Consider the following 20,320-nt stretch of genomic DNA (forward strand, 5'->3'; position numbering starts at 1 on the left):
TGCTCATTAAATTTATACCTATTATTGAAAAAAACAAAAAGTTGAACCATTGGTTGCAGAGGGATTTATCCTTGAAAGGTCGAGTATTGCTTTCTAAAGCTGAAGGTATCTCCAGAATTACTTATGCAGCCCAGTCCCTATATCTTGACAACTAAATAGGTAAAGCGGTTGACCAGGTGCTTTTCAAATTAATCTGGAAAAATCGTACACATTATATTAGGAAATCTGTCATTATGAACTCATATGAATATGGTGGACTCAATTTTTTAGATTTTCCTACTTTGAATAATACTTTTAAGATAAATTGGGCTAAACATTTTTTAAAGAATCCTACTTCAATTTGGAATTTCATCCCTCTCCCGTTTTGGTGGCCTCAATTTTATGTTACTTTGTAACTATAACATTGATAAGATTCCTGCAAAATTATCTGCTTTTCACAGACAAGTATTCTTAGCGTGGTCGTTAATATATAAACATAATTTTTCCCCGCATAGGTATTGCATTTGGAACGATAAGAACATTTTGTATAGAAACAAGTCTTTATTTTTTAAGAACTGGTTCAATAATCATATCCTACTGATGAGTCAACTTTTTAATGTAGAATGATTGTTACTCAATTATGAGGAATTTTTATCTCGTTACAATATCCCTGTAACACCTAGAGAGTTCGCCATAGTCTTTGATGCTAGTCCATCTGGAACTCTCATGTTATTTAGAGGTGTAGTCAGACCTCACCTTCTTGACCTACCCTCACTTAATCCAGTTGACTCTCCAACAGAGAAAATATGTTTCTCCTTAACATTGATTGTACTTTTTGTGTTGGGCATCCAGAAACAGTTTCACATTTATTTGGGCATTGTCTACATGTAAAACAATTATGAAAAGTAATTCACAGTTTTATAATTGTTAATATTCTTGATGATTTTTGTTTTTTTATGGGAGAATGTGCTGCTCGGTTTCCTTAACCATAATACAGATAAAGAAAAACGATTTTACCTTATAAATCTAATTGTGCTAATGGCAAAATGTCATATTCATAAATGTAAATTCACTAATAAAAAAACACTCTTCTGTGTTTTCTATAAGGAATTCGAGCAGTTCATTAAGACCATTATACATTCTTCTAATAAGAAAGCTGTTAAAACAATCAACATGTGTGCATCTTTTAAGGTCTTTGTACAATCTGTCATTTGTTGTACCCCCTAGCATATGTTATCATTGTCTGTTTGTATACTTCTTATATGTATACAGATTTTTATCCAATAAATGTAAAAAAAATAAAATAAAAAAAAAGATGGTAGCATAAGACCATTCATGAGGTCGCTAACGCACAGATACTGGTTCAGACCATTCAGTGCTTTCAGGGTGTGTTCATTGTCATAGTGACAACTGCAAATAAAACTATGTACAGTACATGTAGGCCCAATGAAAAGTAATATAGTACATCGTATTTAAATGGATAAATTCAACAACAAACGCCATTTAGCCTACACATCTTTTACAGCATTGCCTCGTTGCTTAAGTGGCACACGCTTGTAAAATATGGCAAAACATCGAATATCTTTCTCTGGCGCGAGCTGCGTTGTCATGACAGCTTCTGGCAACATAACGTTCTTCTGATAGATCCTGCTCGAGCTGTGAATAGCCAGCCAATCAGATGGCTCGATGGAGGTCATGTGGCTCCTGGTTCATAAAGCCCAACGTTCTGAAGTGTAGCAAGGTTCCATAGTAACTTCATTGACACCGTGCGCGCTTGGCTGTCGTACACTGGGGTAGGAGACGCCGCTTCATAGCGCGAAACAGAAAATAGATATTTCATACTTCACTTTTCCTCTCCAACACCCGTGGAAATGTTTAACAGTCTTCTCAGGGAATTTGACGAGGACCCTTTCTTCTCGTAAGTAGTATCAATATTGTATTCAGCCTCTCATTAATTCGACAGGATGAAGATTTTTCTCGAAAAATTATGTTTATTTTAAATACCAGCCAACACCACTTTCAACGACACGTTGTTTCAGATAATGGACAATAACGACTGTATGCTACCCACCCCTTGTCTACAATGACAGTCTGTAGGCTATTGTCATATTTTAAGAGCCACATTCACAATTAATAGTTTGCAGATATTATTGTGGGGCAATTGTGTTCCCAATTTCAATGCTTTGTTATCAGCATAGCCTATTCCCTTATATTATATCAGCTGTTCCAGATTTAAAAACAGCTTCTATCTCCAGGCCATCAGACTGTTGAACAGCCATCACTTGCTGGCTACCTGCACGGTACTCTGCCCTGCACCTTGAGACTTATGCCCCATGTATATATAGTCACCTCATATTCTGTTAATATACTGTTGTTTACTCCCTGTGTATGTATATACTGTATTCTAGAAATAGCTCATCCTAATATACCTAGCTACTACTGAACATACAATTTTCCTTCCAAATTATATACTGTCAGTGTCTATATTTATATTCTGGATTTTTAATATGTCTACCCCTGGATTGTTAATTGGACTCGTTCTGTCATTTCTTGATTTGTTGTTTACATTTTTTAGTATTTGTGTATTTGTGTTGAATTTGCTAGACATTCTACTGCACTGTTGGAGCTAGTAACATAAGCATTTCGCTGCACCTGTTTAAACACATGCACAACTTTGATTTGAGATATTACTACATTTAAATGACAACTAACGCACACTGAAATCCATGTTTGAGGTGTGTTAATAGCTACTGGTTGACATGTAGGCTACAGTAATAGCATGGTACTTACTACTCAAGGAATAGAGTTACTGGTGTCAGCAAAATATTGGTTAATGTTTTTCATTAGTGAATATATGCTTTGAGTAAGTGTAGCCATTCCCCAGGAAAACTTTGAGAATGTAATATATATTAATCACCTGGCTTAGACCCTTGTCATACACTATATGGCTAAAAGTATGTGGACACCTGCTCATCGAACATCTCATTCCAAAATCATGGTCATTAATATGGAGTTGGTCCCACCTTTGCTGCTATAACAGCCTCCACTCTTCTTGGAAGGCTTTCCACTAAATGTTGGAACATTGCTGCGGGGACTTGCTTCCATTCAGCCACAAGAGCATTAGTGAGGTCAATGTTGGGTGATTAGACCTGGCTCGTAGTCTGCGTTACAATTCATCCCAAAGCTGTTCGGTAGGGTTGAGGTCAGGGCTCTCTGCAGGCCAGTCAAGTTCTTCCACACCGATCTCGACAAACCATTTCTGTATGGACCTCGCTTTGTGCATGGGGGCATTGTCATGCAGAAACAGGAAAGGACTTTCCCCAAACTGTTGCCACAAAGTTGGATGCACATAATCGTCGAGAATGTCATTGTATGTTGTAGCGTTAAGATTTCCCTTCACTGGAACTAAGGGGCCTAGCCCGAACCATGAAAAACAGCCCTAAACCATTATTCTTATTCCACCAAATTTTACAGTTGGCACTACGTATTGGGGCAGGTAGCGTTCTCCTGGCATCCGCTAAATTCCGATTCGTTTGTGGTGACGAGTGATTCATCACTCCAGAGAACGTGTTTCCAGATGGTGAAGAGTGATTCATCACTCCAGAGAACGCATTTCCACTGCTCCAGAGTCCAAAGGTGGCGTGCTTTCCACCACTCCAGCCGACGCTTGATATTGGGCATGGTGATCTTAGGCTTATGTGCGGCTCCTTGGCTATGGAAACACATTTCATGAAGCTCCCGACAAACAGTTATTGTTGCTTCCAGAGGCAGTTTGGAACTCAGTAGTGAGTTTTGCAACCGAGGACAGACTATTTTTACGCCCTACGTGCTTCAGCGGTCCTATTCTGTTAGCTTGTGTGACCTACCACTTTTTTTAAAATGTATTTTATTTAATCTTTATTTAACCAGGTAGGCCAGTTGAGAACAAGTTCTCATTTACAACTGCGACCTGACCAAGATAAAGCAAAGCGACAAAAACAAAAACATAGAGTTACACATGGGATAAACAAACGTACAGTCAATAACACAATAGAAAAATCTATATACAATGTGTCCATATGTAGTAAGATTAGGGAGGTAAGGCAATAAATAGGCCATAGAGGCGAAATAATTACAATTTAGCATTAACACTGGAGTGATAGATGTGCAGATGATGATGTGCTAGTAGATATACTGGGGTGCAAAAGAGCAAAACAATAAATAACAATATGGGGATGAGGTAGTTGGGTGTGCTATTTACAGATGGGCTGTGTACAGGTACAGTGATCGGTAAGCTGCTCTGACAGCTGATGCTTAAAGTTAGAGCGAGAGATATTAGTTTCCAGCTTCAGTGATTTTTGCAGTTCGTTCCAGTCATTGACAGCAGAGAACTGGAAGGAAAGGCGGCCAAAGGAAGTTTTGGCTTTGGGGGTGACCAGTGAAATATACCTGCTAGAGCGTGTGCTACGGGTAGGTGTTGCTATGGTGACCAGTGAGCTGAGATAAGGCTGGGTTTTACCTAGCAAAGACTTATAGATGACCTGGAGCCAGTGGGTTTGGCGACAAATATGAAGCGAGGGCCAGCCAACGAGAGAATACAGGTCACAGTGGTGAGTAGTATATGGGGCTTTGGTGACAAAACAGATGGCACTGTGATAGACTGCATCTAATTTGCTGAGTAGAGTGTTGGAGGCTATTTTGTAAATGACATCGCCGAAGTCAAGGATCGGTAGGATAGTAAGTTTTATGAGGGTATGTTTGGCAGCATGAGTGAAGGATGCTTTGTTGCGAAATGGGAAGCCGATTCTAGATTTAATTTTGGATTGGAGATGCTTAATGTGAGTCTGGAAGGATAGTTTACAGTCTATCCAGACACCTAGGTATTTGTAGTTGTCCACATATTCTAAGTCAGAACCGTCCAGAGTAGTGATGCTAGTCGGGTGGCCGGGTGCGGGCAGCAATCGGTTGAAGAGCATGCATTTAGTTTTACTAGCATTTAAAAGCAGTTGGAGGCCACGGAAGAAGTGTTGTATGGCATTGAAGCTAATTTGAAGGTTTGTTAACACAGTGTCCAAAGAAGGGCCAGATGTATACAGAAGGTTGTCGTCTGTGTAGAGGTGGTGTCAGGATTTGGCCAGGATTGTTCAGGTTTTTGGTCACTAGATGCCCCCATTGCGCCTTTTTTGAACCTTTTGTTTTTCCCTTGTTCTAATTATTATTTGCACCTGTGTGTCATTTCCTTGTAGGTATTTAATCCCTTTGTGTTCCTCAGTTCTTTGCGCTGTGTTTGTATGTTAGCACCCAGCCCCAGCCATGCTGTGAACATACAGTGGGGAGAACAAGTATTTGATACACTGCCGATTTTGCAGGTTTTCCTACTTACAAAGCATATGTTAGAGGTTGTAATTTTTATCATAGGTACACTTCAACTGTGGCAGGCGGAATCTAAAACAAAAATCCAGAAAATCACATTGTATGATTTTTAAGTAATTAATTTGCATTTTATTGCATGACATAAGTATTTGATCACCTACCAACCAGTAAGAATTCCGGCTCTCACAGACCTGTTAGTTTTACTTTAAGAAGCCCTCCTGTTCTCCACTCATTACCTGTATTAACTGCACCTGTTTGAACTCATTACCTGTATAAAGACCCCTGTCCACACATCAAATCAAACAGACTCCAACCTCTCCACAATGGCCAAGACAGAAAGCTGTGTAAGGACATCAGGGATAAAATTGTAGACCTGCACAAGGCTGGGATGGGCTACAGGACAATAGGAAGCAGCTTGGTGAGAAGGCAACACTGTTGGCGCAATTATTAGAAAATGGAAGAAGTTCAAGATGACGGTCAATCACCCTCGGTCTGGGGCTCCATGCAAGATCTCACCTCGTGGGGCATCAATGATCATGAGGGATCAGCCCAGAACTACACGACAGGACCTGGTCATTGACCTGAAGAGAGCTGGGACCACAGTCTCAAAGAAAACCATTAGTAACACATTACGCCGTCATGGATTAAAATACTGCAGCGCACGCAAGGTCCCCTGCTCAAGCCAGCGCATGTCCAGGCCCGTCTGAAGTTTGCCAATGACCATCTGGATGATCCAGAGGAGGAATGGGAGAAGGTCATGTGGTCTGATGAGACAAAAATAGAGCTTTTTGGTCTAAACTCCACTTGCCGTGTTTGGAGGAAGAAGAAGGATGAGTACAGCCCCAAGAACACCATCCCAATCGTGAAGCATGGAGCTGGAAACATCATTCTTTGGGGATGCTTTTCTGCAAAGGGGACAGGACGACTGCACCGTATTGAGGGAGGATGGATGGGGCCATGTATCGCGAGATCTTGGCCAACAACCTCCTTCCCTCAGTAAGAGCATTGAAGATGGGTCGTGGCTGGGTCTCCAGCATGACAACGACCCGCAACACACAGCCAGGGCAACTAGGAGTGGCTCCGTAGAAGCATCTCAAGGTCCCGGAGTGGCCTAGCCAGTCTCCAGCCCTGAACCCAATAGAAAATCTTTGGAGGGAGCTGAAAGTCCGTATTGCCCAGCGACAGCCCCGAAACCTGAAGGATCTGGAGAGGTCTGTATGGAGGATGGGCCAAAATCCCTGCTGCAGTGTGTGCAAACCTGGTCAAGAACTACAGGAAACGTATGATCTCTGTGTAATTGCAAACAAAGGTTTCTGTACTAAATATTAAGTTCTGCTTTTCTGATGTATCAAATACTTATGTCATGCAATAAAATGCTAATTAATTACTTAAAAATCATACAATGTGATTTTCTGGATTTTTGTTTTAGATTCCGTCTCTCACAGTTGAAGTGTAAACTATGTATAACATGACAGACCTCTACATGCTTTGTAAGTAGGAAAACCTGCAAAATCGGCAGTGTATCAAATACTTGTTCTCCCCACTGTATATTTCTCTTGTTGGATTTTCCAGAGGTTCTCTGGTTTTGTTCTTGTTTATTTTTGATTAGTCTTTTAAGGTTTGTTTTTTCCCTGCTGTTCTTACCACTTTGTGGATTTTCTTTGTATTTTGGAGGATATCCATTTTTTCTCTTGGCTTTACTTTTGACGTTGTGGATTTATATTTTTGCCTGAAGATCTTTTACCTTGATTAAACCACCGTCTCTAGTACTGCTGTGTCTGCCTCATCTTCTGGGTTCTGCCGACTATTAGTGACTGTTTCTCACACCGGGTCCTGACAGAAAAATGGATATCCTCCAAAATACAAAGAAAATCCACAAAGTGGTAAGAACAGCAGGGAAAAAACAAACCTCAAAAGACTAATCAAAAATAAACAAGAACAAAACCAGAGAACCTCTGGAAAATCCAACAAGAGAAATATATGTTCACAGCATGGCTGGGGCTGGGTGCTAACATACAAACACAGCGCAAAGAACTGAGGAACACAAAGGGATTAAATACCTACAAGGAAATGACACACAGGTGCAAATAATAATTAGAACAAGGGAAAAACAAAAGGTTCAAAAAAGGCGCAATGGGGGCATCTAGTGACCAAAAACCTGAACAATCCTGGCCAAATCCTGACAAGTCAAGTCTGGAGTGAACCAAGGGGTATCTCTGTTCTTAGTTCTACATTTTTGAATTGGGTATGCTTATTTAGGATGGTGAGGAAAGCACTTTTAAAGAGCTACCACGCATCCTCTACTGACGGGATGAGGTTAATATCCTTCCAGGATATCCGGGCCAGGTCGATTAGAAAGTCCTGCTTGCTGACGTGTTTAAGGGAGAGTTTAACAGTGATGAGGGGTGGTTGTTTGACCGTGGACCCATTACGGACGCAGGCAAAGAGGCAGTGATCGCTGCGATCCTGGTTGAAGACAGCAGAGGTGTATTTAGAGGGCAAGTTGGTCAGGATGATATCTATGAGGGTGCCCATGGTTACGGATTTAGGGTTGTTTCTGGTAGGTTCCTTGATAATTTGTGTGAGATTGAGGGCATCTAGCTTAGATTGTAGGACGGCCGGGGTGTTAAACATATCCCAGTTTAGGTCACCTAACAGTACGAACTCTGAAGATAGATGGGGGGCAATCAATTCACATATGGTGTCCAGGGCACAGCTGGGGGCTAAGGGGGATCTATATCAAGCGGCAACGATGAGAGACTTATTTCTGGAAAGGTGGATTTTTAAAAGTAGAAACTCGAATTATTTGGGCAGAGACCTGGATAGTATGACAGAACTCTGTAGGCTATATCTGCAGTAGATTGCAACTCCGCCCCCTTTGGCAGTTCTAACTTGTCGGAAAATGTTGTAGTTGGGGATGGAAATTTCAGAATATTTGGTGGCCTTCCTAAGCCAGGATTCAGACACAGCTAGGACATCAGGGTTGGCGGAGTGTGCTAAAGCAGTGAATAAAACAAACTTAGGGAGGAGGCTTCTGATGTTAACATGCATGAAACCAATGCTTTTACGGGTTACAGAAGTCAACAAATGAGAGCGCCTTGGGAATGGGTGTGGTGCTGGGGGCTACAGGGCCTGGGTTGACCTCTACACCACCAGAGGAACAGAGGAGGAGTAGGATAAGGGTACAGCTAAAGGCTATAAGAACTGGTTGTCTAGTGCGTTGGGGACAGAGAATAAAAGGAGCAGATTTCTTGGCGTGGTAGAATAGATTTAGGGCATAATGTACAGACAAGGGTATGGTAGGATGTGAGTACAGTGGAGGTAAACCTAGGTATTGAGTGACGATGAGAGCGGTTGTGTCTCTGGAGGCACCAGTTAAGCCAGGTGAGGTCTCCGCATGTTTGGAGGGTGCGACAAAAGAGATATCTAAGGCATTTAGGGCGGGGCTGGGGGCTCTACAGTGAAATAAAACGATAATAACTAACCTGAACAGCAGTAGGCATATTGACATTAGGGAGAGGCATGTGTAGCGGAGTGATCATAGGGTCCAATGAGCAGCAATGGGTGAGTCAGGGAGCCGTTCGGTATTCGCTATTACGCTAGGCGAGCTGGAGCTAGCAGGCCGTGGCCAGCAGATGGGTCTTCGGCGACGTCGTAACGGAAAAGCCTGTTGAAACGACCTCGGACGATTACGTCGGCAGACCAGTCGTGATGGATCGGCGGAGCTCCGTGTCGACAATAAAGGATCCAGGCCAATTGGCAAAAGAGGTATTGTAGCCCAATAATTAGCTGGTAGACCTCTTCGGCTAACCGGGAGATGGGTCTAGCCCAAGGCTAACTGGTGCTTGCCTCGGGACAGAGGCGCCAGCCAGGAGTAGCCACAGCTAGCTACGATGATCTAGTGTAATGGTCCAGAGCTTGCGGTAGGAATCCGGAGATGTGGTAGAGAAAAAGCAGTCCGATATGCTCTGGGTTGATATCGAGCTGTGCAGACTGGCAGGTATTGACCGAGCTGAGGCTGGCTGGTGTCCGAGTTAACGTTGAAGACCGCTAGCAGTGGCTAACTGACTACTAGATAGTAGCTAGTTAGCTGGCTAGCTTCTGATGGGGGTTCCAGTTCTAAAGTATAAAAATAGCCGATCCGTACCACATTGGGTGAGGCGGGTTGCAGGAGAGTATATTCAGTCCGCGGCTGAGCCATTGTTGCTCCTAGACAATAACAGCACTTACAGTTGACCGAGGCAGCTTTAGCAGAGCAGAAATGTGATGAACTGACTTGTTGGAAAGGTGGCATCTGTTGAAAATCACTGAGCTCTTCAGTATGGGCAATTCTACTGCCAATGTTTGTCTATGGAGATTGCATGGATGTGTGGTTGATTTTATACACCTGTCAGGAACGGGTGTGGCTGAATTAGCTGAATCCACTAGTATGAAGGGGTGTCCACATACTTTTGTGTGTATCTTAGGCCTGGTCTAAAATCAGATAAACGTTACCGTACGACCCCCATCGCCCCATCTTCAGTCCACAAACCAGTCCTTCCCTCACAATGCCCGGTTGCATGTTCTTGTTATGACTATTTAGAAAAAAATCTATATATATAGTACCAGTTAAAAGTTTGGACACACCTACTCATTCAAGGGTTTTTCTTTATTTCTACAATTTTCTACATTGTAGAATAATAGTGAAGATATCAAAACTATGAAATAACACACATGGAATCATGTAGTAACCAAAAAAGTGTTAAACAAATCAAAATATATTTGATATATATTTGAGATTCTTCAAAGTAGCCACCCTTTGCCCTGATGACGGCTTTGCATACTCTTGGCATTCTCTCAACCAGCTTCATGAGATAGTCACCTGGAATGCATTTCAATTAACATGTGTTAATTTGTGGAATTTCTTTCCTTCTGAATGCGTTTGAGCCAATCAGTTGTGTTTTGACAAGATAGGGGTGGATATACAGAAGATAGCCCAATAACAGCTCAAATAAGCAAAGAGAAATGACAGTCCATCATTACTTTGAGACATGAAGGTCAGTCAATTTGGAAAATGTCAAGAACTTTCTTCAAGTGCAGTCGCAAAACCATCTAGCGCTATGATGAAACTGTCTCTCATGAGGACCGCCACAGAAAAGGAAGACCCAGAGTTACCTCTGCTGCAGAAGATAATTTCATTAGAGTTACTAGCCTCAGATTGCAGTCCAAATAAATGTTTCACAGATTTCAAGTAACAGACACATCTCAACATCAACTGTTCAGAGGAGGCTGCGTTCATCAAGGCAAAGGGTGGCAACTTTGAAGAATCTCAAATATAAAAAATATATACACTTTTTTGGTTACTACATGATTCCATATGTGTTATTTCATAGTTTTGTTGTCTTCATTATTATTCTACAATGTAGAAAATAGTAGAAATAAAGAAAAACCATTGCATGCCTGGTACTGTATATTCCAGTCAAAATATATATTTATTTATTTTAGATTTTAAAACATACATTGTACACCGAAGTGAAGCCGCTCCAAACACCCCATACCCTCCTGTTGTCCCCGGAGCTCCACCCATCCACCCTACATTTAGCTATGACTATTTGCACACAGAAAAGAAAAATGCCTAGCACTGATTTGATTGTATGACAGACAGTAAATTATGAAATGGTGAATGCCTGGTGTTAACAAGTTCCCTTCTTTCTTTCTTTCCTTCCGTCCTTCCTTCACTTTCCCTTTTTCCAATCTACAGCTCATCAAGGTATGACCATTTTGTTTTTCACTCATCAGCACAGTCATAAATTCTGCAAAGAATTCAGTGTCTCTGGGAACATTGAGGCTGATTCAATCTCTTCTTCCTCCACTTCCTCTTCTCCACAGGGATCCATTCCAGGCACACAACACACATGTACAACAGATGATGCGGAGTTTATCAGAGCCCTTCGGTCGGGACTTCATGCCCAGTCTGACAGGCGGGTGTGACAGGGGCCGCGTAGCCGGGGGCCAACCCAACACTAGCATGGCGCTACAGGAGGACCACAGGGTGAGGACCGATGCTCTGACTGTGACTCACTGACTGGGGTAGGGTGACTAGGGCTAATGTGTTGTTATGGTGACCCAGGTTTGGTCCCACACAATAATATTTAATTTGTAAAGCGCATTTCTCACGCTCAATTAGCATGACTCAAGTAGCCTTGGAGTATTGATATCGGCTAAACACATACAGATCCTGACCAGGATATGTCAGGTCAGGAGAGGGTTGTTGGTTTGAATCTCAAACAGGTGACTGCCTCAGTGCCTCTAGTTCATACCCTATCCTTAAGATGGTCTTCTCACTTGGAGAGCATTTCCCTTTGGATTTTTTCTCCTTAGACTGCTACCAGACATGCTTGTTCTATCATGTCAATCCAAACATTTGTCTGCACAAAAAGATCTGGGACCAGGCTATGTTCTCTTGGCTTGAGAAACAGAAACTGGCAACCATACCTCCCCAGTGCATTGTAGATTGTCCCAATTCACTCGTACTCTCCTGGTGAATGTAACGATGTACACTGAGAGTCGAGAAGCAAGTTCAGGGAGGGAATACATTTGATAAATAATCGAACATAAACAAAACAAGAAACACGAACAGCGCCCCGACATGAAACCGAAACAATAACGCCTGGGGAAGATACCAAAGGGAGTGACATGAATAAAAGCAGGTAATCGAGGAGGTGATGGAGTCCAGGTGAGTGTCAACAAGCGCTGGTGCGCGTGATGATGGTGACAGGTGTGCGTAATAATCAGCAGTCTGGTGACCTAGAGGCCAGAGAGGGAGTATACGGTGTGGAATCATATCCCTGTCCCAGGGGTTGGTCAGTTCCTTGTACTGACCTACACACTGTCCTCTTCATCTGTGTCAGTGAGTGAAAGAACATAAACACCTGCACCACAACTCACCCCCTCCACCCACCCCTGTCATTTCAGCGGCCAGCATTCAAACAAACAAGAACGCTGGCCAGCCGAAAGAGAGAAAAAAAGGAAAGGGCTTAGGTTTACTGGGGTCGTGATGGAAAATGGCCATGGACGTGTAACCGGATCCCCCCTGCTGCCGGGTCAGGCCAGCGATGCTGTACTGCTTATTGAACCTCTGCTGCTGCTCTGCTGGGGCACTGGAGAGTGTGTTGGGTTGTAGAAGAACAACCCCCTCACCTTTCTGGACAGCTATCTTTGGCCTGAGGAGGGTATATTTAGAGCATTGTTCCACTGACACACTGCTTTCTCACTCAAACACACCAATGCCCCGAGCTGTTGAAAAGACAAAACAGACATGTTTGGTTTCATAGCTGTTTGGCCCGTGGTCAAATGAAGCAAATCTGAAAGGACAAACTGTTCACGTTTCTCATGACATTGGTTATGAGTTTATCACAATATAGTTATGTTTTCACGTAGGCTTGAATCCTGACTTGATATCCTCGTACATAACGTTTTTGTGCAATTCATGCATTGACATTAATGCATGATTGCCAAGTTAAGTGTGCGCAAAGTTAGGATTCAGTGTCTTGTGTGTAGTTCATTTTCTCTGTAATTAAGAACAGTCCTGTTCCACTCCTGAATGACAGTTTCATGACAGTTAAACACTAGTCTATTTGCTCAGCTTTGCAATGCAGTTAGATACATTTTCTAGACAATGTAGGCTAATGAGAAGGCCCACCCCCAAAATGTTTTATACCCCTACCCTAGGTAGAAGAAAATACAACCATGTTTAAAAAAAATCCCTAATGTCTCCCATTTATGAAATGGATGGTTGGTGTAAAAATATTTTTCTGCAAAAGTGGTTAGAAATGTTCATACACCCCCTAGCTTGGCTGGAGGGGGGTGGGCCACAGGCTCATGTAACCCAATATTGCAGGCTCTGATATTGCAAAATGTGGAATACAAGTAGTCAGTTGTCTGCCCTACGTACACAAACAAACAGCATTAGGATATCATAATGCATCTTGGAAATATAGACCTGTAAACACAGAGATACAATAGGCAGAAATGTAAACTATAAATATTTATGATGAATGTAAGCTTGACTTTTTGCTAGCTGATTCAATTATAATTTTCCATGTCAAATGTACTCTCATTCAGTTCTGTATCATTCTGCCGGACACAAATACATACAGTTACACATGTTTTTTGATGTTATGGCTAGTGTAATCTACTCTAAGGAAAGCAAGTGGGCTCCGACATCGGAATTAGATTTTTTTCATAATTGTGTACAACCCTCATGCACTATGCATTGGGGCAGGTAGCGTTCTCCTGGCATCTGCCAAACAGATTCGTCCGTCGGACTGACAGATGGTCAAGAGTGATTCTACACACCAGAAAACGTGTTTCCACTGCTCCAGAGTCCAATGGCGGTGAGCTTTACATCATTCCAGCCTAAGCTTGTCATTGCACATGGTGATCTTAGGCTTGTTTGCGGCTGCTCGGCAATGGAAACCTATTTCATGAAGCTACCAACAAACAGGAGAACACTACCTGCCCCAATGGATAGTGCCAATTGTAAAGGTTGGTGGAGGAGGAATTTTGGTCTGGGGCTGTTTTTCATTGTTTGGACTTGGCCCCTTAGTTCCAGTGAATGGACATCTTAATGCAACAGCATACTATGACATTCTAGATGATTCTGTTCTTCCAACTTTGTGACAACAGTTTGGGGAAGGCCCTTTCCTGTTTCAGCATGACAATGCCCCTATGCACAAAGCCAGGTCCATACAGAAATGGTTTGAGGAGATTGGTGTGGAAGAACTTCACTGGCCTGCACAGAGCCCTGACCTCAACCCCATCGAACACCTTTGGGATGAATTGGAACGCCGACTACGAGCCAGGCCTAAGTGCCCGAGCTCACTAATGCTGTTGTGGCTGAATGGAAGCAAGTCCCCGCAGCAATGTTCCAACATCTAGTGGAAAGCCTGTCCAGAAAAATGGCTGTTATAGCAGAAAAGGGGGGACCAACTCCATATTAATGCCCATGATTTTGGAATGAGATGTTCGCCGAGCAGGTGTCCACATACCTTTGGTCATGTAGTGTATTGATGGCATTGCACGCCAGCTCTTTTCAGGTGGCATTTTGGCTGTTGAATGGCCTACTGACATGTGGCAGTCCAATTCCATGGTGTCTCTGTCTGTAGTAACTGCCAGAGGGGGGACTGATGGTGGAGTGGAGCTATCGTGGACAGTTCTGGGAGATTCAGGATGGCATTGACATTGAAGAGGTGCAAATCCTATCATATGTGAAAGCCCAGTAAGTTGATGGCATTTTTTGTCAGTGAGTGTCAGGTTGTGTTGGTTCAATGTGGTGAACACCTGCCTTATGAGCTTGTCATCATATGTGGTTACATCCTCCCCATACCCCATAATGTCACCATGTGAACATGCATGGAAACTCCAGGGCAGACTGGGCATTTCAGGATGGCATTGAGATTGGAGAGCTGCAATTCCTATGAAATGCAAAGGCCCACTAAGTTGATGGCATTTCTTCTCAATGAGTGTCAGGTTGTTGGAGCTAACGTAATTGCCAAGCCCCCCCCTACCCCATATTACAACCTATGTGTTCTGATAATTGCGTTGTTTGCACAAAATCGGATAGCAGTGAAGTCCACAAAGCATATTGCAAGTACATTAACAGAAAGTTATATGACCTAAAGCATGGTCAAGCAAGTTGATGCCCCCCCCCCCCAAAAAAACAAACATAGTACAACCTGTGTTGTGATAATTGTGTTGTTTGCTCTATACCCTGTTAATTCATATGGCTTGCGACTGTAATATATAGGCCTAAAGGCCGAGACAATAAGAAGACACAGTGGCAGAATAAATTCAACCATACCTTTGTTTTATCACAAAACCGGATAGCAACCTCTGTCCAGTGAAGTTCACAAAGCATATTGCATATACATTAACAGACAGTTACATGACCTACAGCATGGTCAAGCAAGTTAATGTTTCCGACATTTTCGGACGACTAAACAACAATTGATTTGGAACCACAGAGAGTTACCACAAGTCGCAAAGAATACAGGAGCTGCCTCCACTATTCCAGCACCATTTCAACTTAAACATTTTCAAATCACCTCTGCTTAGTCTAATACAGTGACAACTAAAAGATACCAAAAACAATTTAGTCCAACTTAAGCTAATTATGATGTGGTTGTGCATGGTTCTGATTTCTGTGTGCATGCGCGTGTGTGTGCGTGCGTATTCGTGCAAGTAGAAAAACATGTTGACTCACCCTGTTTGTAGAGAAACGCCAATGCCATTCTCCTCTCTTTCATGTTGACGAAACGGCCTATCACTCTGTTATCCAGTACACTTTTATTTTTTGTTGTCCTAGGCTACCTGGCTAAAATGCTTGCTCGCTAGCCTAACTTCCATTCATGGTCAATGTTAGCTAGTTAAAATTTGCCTTCTACATCTAGCTACATATTGAACTTCCATACTCTTAGGCCAGGGGCACCACAATGTATGAATTAATGGGTGGATCAGAATTGCCGTTATAATCATTGGCCAGTACGAAGAATTAAGTCCAAATCCCTATCTCCATCCATGACTAATTTAGGAAAGGGACCATTTTAGCTAGCTAGCTAGCCTCTGGAGGACAACAACACATCGAGATGCAACAATTCAAGTTTGTCTGTTAATGACGTATGCTCTCAATGGGATTTGATAGTAGTTACGCCAAATCCAAGCTGGCTTCCCTCGACTCTTTTTTTTGGTGCGCCAGGACCATTCACAGTTGAGCTCGCTTAGTTTAGCTCACTGATTGGCACATTTTTTATACTTTTTTTTATCAAGGGAGGCCAAATGCTCTCTGGCTTCCTTTGCCTTCAATGCTATGGGCAGCTAACAATGTCATACTCGTTTGGACAAGACAGCATCAGATAGATGGCCTACACGTAAAGAGACAGAGGAGTGCTGTTTTGGTCGCTCGGATGCTTTCACTTGTGAGTTACATTCAGCCTCTTGCGAATTGAAGGACAATGATGAAACACAGAGAGATGAAAGATAGATTATTTTATATTTTTGTATATTTTCTTGGTCAATTTTTTGGGGAAGCCTGGCTTCCCTTGGTATCCATGAATACATGCCACTGCTGGATTGTACAATATTTCACCATTATTATGTTCAAAATTCTTCAAGCTCTGTTAACCTCTCTGGGGTACGTGAGACGGTAGCGTCCCACCTCTTCAACAGCCAGTGAAACTGCAGGGCGCCAAATTCAAAACAACAGAAATCCCATATGAGGGCCATATGAGTTCTGTTATACTCACAGACATCATTCAAACAGTTTTAGAAACTTCAGAGTGTTTTCTATCCAAATCTACTAATAATATGCATATTCGAGCTTTTATGGCTTTGTAGCAGGCCATTTACTCTGGGAATGCTTTTCATCCGGACGTGAAAATACTGCCCCCTACCCCAAAGAGGTTAAATTGGTTGTTGATCATTGGTAGATAACCATTTTCAAGTCATGCCATAGATTTCCAAGCAGATTTAAGTCAAAACTGTAACTCGGCCACTTAGGAACATTCACTGTCTTCTTGGTAAGCAACTCCAGTGTAGATTTGGCCTTGTGTTTTAGGTTATTGTCCTGCTGAAAGGTGAATTCATCTCCCAGTGTCTGGTGGAAAGCAGACTGAACCAGGTTTTCCTCTAGGATTTTCCCTGTGCTTAGCTCCATTCCGTTTAGTTTTTATCCTGAAAAACCAGTCCTTAACGATTACAAGCATACTCATAACATGATGCAGCCACCACCATGCTTGAAAATATGGAGAGTGGTACTCAGTAATGAGTTGTATTGGATTTGCCCCAAACTTAACACTTTCTATTCAGGACAAAAAGTGAATTGCTTTGCCACATTGTTTGCAGTATTACTTTAGTGCCTTGTTGCAAACAATGCATGTTTTGGAAAAACAGTTTTCTCCTATCACAGCCATTCAACCATGTAACTGTTTTAAAGTCATTGGCCTCATGGTGAAATCTCTGAGCGGTTTCCTTCCTCTCTGGCAACTGAGTTAGGAAGGACGCATGTGTCTTTGTGGTGACTGGGTGTCTTGATACACCATCCAAAGTGTAATTAATAACTTCGCCATACTCAAATGGATATTCAATGTCGGCTTTTTTTTTAACCTGAAATTGTCTAATAGAACTCCTGTTTTAGTTGCAAAACGGATCAATCAATCAATTGTATTTATAAAACTCTTTTTACATCAGCAGTTGTCACAAAGTGCTTATACAGAAACCCAGCCTAAACCCCCAGAGAGCAAGCAATGCAGATGTAGAAGCACATGGTGGCTAGGAAAAACTCCCTAGAAAGGCTGGAATCTAGGAAGAAACCTAGAGAGGAACCAGGCTCTGAGGGGTGGCCAGTCCTCTTCTAGCTGTGCCGGGTGAAGATTATAAGAGTACATGGTCATTAAGGCCAGATCGTTCTTCAAGATGTTCAAACATTCATAGATGACCAGCCGTGTCAAATAATAATCACAGTGGTTATAAAGAGTGCAACAGGTCAGTACCTCAGGAGGTGCAACTGTTTGGACTAATGATTACACACCCCACATCAGCTAGATGGAGGCAAGAGTGTGTAAGGAGGTATTGAATGTGTCTGTCACCTTGATTTACTTAAATTTGTCTCTCGGCCTGTGCACCTACGTTATAAACTTACATTTTTAGGCTAGGTTGTAGCAACCTCATGATGGGTGTAGGGCAAATTCGAGTATCATGTAGTGGGCTACTAGCCTAAACCTATCGATGTTACATTGAGTTGGGTGAATGGAATATGAATGACAGTCATCCATGATGCTGTAAAAGAAATAAGGCCATGCTCATAAAGAAAAATGTGTCCTCCCTAATCTTAAACGGCACTAGGGTTGCAAAGCTACCCATAGTTTACCAAAGTTACCGGAATCTTCAGTAATTTTGGTCTATGGCAATCTATCATAACTTTGGTAATTTAGACTTGAATAACTTGAATACTATATATGAATATATAATTTTTTATGTTTTATATCTGTGCCATATTGTCCATGAGTTTCTAGTAGATAGACCATATGGTACAAGAGAAAATAGCCTATTTAATGATAAAAGCATCTCATCAACAATGGCATTATTTTCAATTAACTCTGCAACTCTTCCAATATTGACTTTTTCACACATTGACAACAAAATTAATGCATGCTGACGTAGTAAAATAAAATAAACTGTGTAAAACAAATACAAAGGATATTTTACTGAAACCCTCATGAAACACCAATGGTATTCACTAAGTTGATAGTTCATATTAAGGATAATGTTAACAGCTTTGTGATTCCCTTTCTTATTTGAAAATCATCTATGTTTTACATGTGATAAAACCAGAGAGAGGGCCAGAGATAATTACAGACACCTGTTAAAATCTGAAGTACCCAAAAGGGCCACTAGATGTCTTGTGATATATTACATAAAATCCTTGAAAGATACCAAAATTCTGGTAGTTTATTGGTTGACTTAGAAAGTTTCCAGTAATATAACCTCCCTTTGCAACCTCAAACGGCACCGACCGCCACTGCTCAAAATCTCAAGCCCTTTTTGAGGATTGGCCACTACTAGTCTAATGGTCATATTCATTAGGACATGAAACTGTTTTAAAATGTTTTGCAACAGATTCCAAAAATGAGTCCAAGTTGTCTCTCCCTTTTTCAATCCCTTTTCTTCCGTTTTGTGCCTAATGGACATGACCCAGATCGGTCTAACGGGCCTTTGCTCCAATTTCCCCCTGAAGACACCTTCTCTCTCCCAGTATGAAGGTCTCATGATGACCGGGCAGCTGCCCTGCTCTAGAAGACCTGAGGTGCTAAACTTAGTCCCCGTGTCCCTAGCTAATCCTGCACCCCTCCCCGTGTGCCCAGTATATTTATCCCTGGTAATTACTTTCAACGGATGCCAGCCTCAGCTCTGTCTCGCTGCTCGCGATCCTGTTCCTTAATATTGTTTCTCTCCTCTCTCCTCACAGAGGCAAGCACGCCAAGTGGCCTCTCGTTGAGTGTGCTCCCAAATGGCACGCTATTCCCTAAAGTAGTGCACTACATAGGTCATAAGCACTAGATTAGGATAGGGTGCTATTTGGGACGCAGCCACTGTTTTAGAGAGCTTTAAAGAGCGCTACTGTAGCTAGCTAGCTCACAGTCAAAGCTGTCATTAGTAAGATAGTGTGTGTGTGTGTGGTGCACTGTGCACAGCGGTGGTTAGTTCTGTAGCAGTGGGCTGTCGTAGTGATCTTTGAAAAGCTACTGGTAGATGCAGAGCCGGATTAGGATTAGTTTTTTTTCTTCTATTGATTCTACAGACAGATTAGTCTTGTCTTTTCAGCAGTAGGCATTTGCTTTCTAAACTGTACGTTTTTCCCCCGATTGTATTTCAAAATCTGCAAAAGGCAAAGCGACAGCCGCAACCAACCATAGAATAATAATCCATAAATGGCAATTCCCATTAAAATACGACTGGCATCCATTGCTAGTGTACCGATGAGTTTAACAGTCAAATTGCCAGGGTAAGAGGTTACAAAATCTTTTTATGGATGATATGTCTATAGCCACAACATAACAAGCTGTATATTTGGCGCGCATGCTGCCCAAACTGTGGTCTTCCCGACTGTTGGCATACATGTAACTGCCAAAATAAAGGAAACACTTGAGTAAATGAGGGTGCGGGGTGCATTTTCCTGGCACGCTTTAGGTCCACTTACAGAATCTATGCCAAGGCGCATTGGAGCTGTTCTGGCAGCTCGTTGTGGCCCAACACCCTTTTAAGACACTTTATGTTGGTGTTTCCTTTATTTTGGCAGATACCTGTATGCGCTTGTGATAAAACTTAATCCATAGTTATTTGTTTATAAACTATTGATCCTCTGTGGCTAAATTATGCTCTCTGGTGTGAGAGCGGGCTACTGTGGTTTGATAAAAATTATTATAAATCTTTTTTTTATTTTTATGTTATTTAT

At 42.1% G+C, this 20,320-nt stretch overlaps 1 protein-coding gene across 2 annotated transcripts in view; it reads left to right on the forward strand.

The window, feature by feature from the left end:
- The first annotated feature begins 1,732 nt into the window (after positions 1–1,732).
- The window catches only part of LOC111982566 (myeloid leukemia factor 1-like), a 33,819-nt gene continuing 15,231 nt past the window's right edge, over positions 1,733–20,320 (forward strand). For both annotated transcript variants that reach the window (XM_024014150.2, XM_024014152.2), the window contains exons 1-2: positions 1,733–1,897; positions 11,200–11,362. In XM_024014150.2, coding sequence (XP_023869918.1) covers positions 1,851–1,897; positions 11,200–11,362 — 210 coding nt within the window. In that variant the 5' untranslated portion in view covers positions 1,733–1,850. The remainder of the gene's footprint in view (positions 1,898–11,199; positions 11,363–20,320) is intronic.

This window comes from Salvelinus sp. IW2-2015, linkage group LG22 (assembly GCF_002910315.2).
Source record: "Salvelinus sp. IW2-2015 linkage group LG22, ASM291031v2, whole genome shotgun sequence".
In the NCBI taxonomy this organism is placed as follows: Eukaryota; Metazoa; Chordata; class Actinopteri; order Salmoniformes; family Salmonidae; genus Salvelinus; species Salvelinus sp. IW2-2015.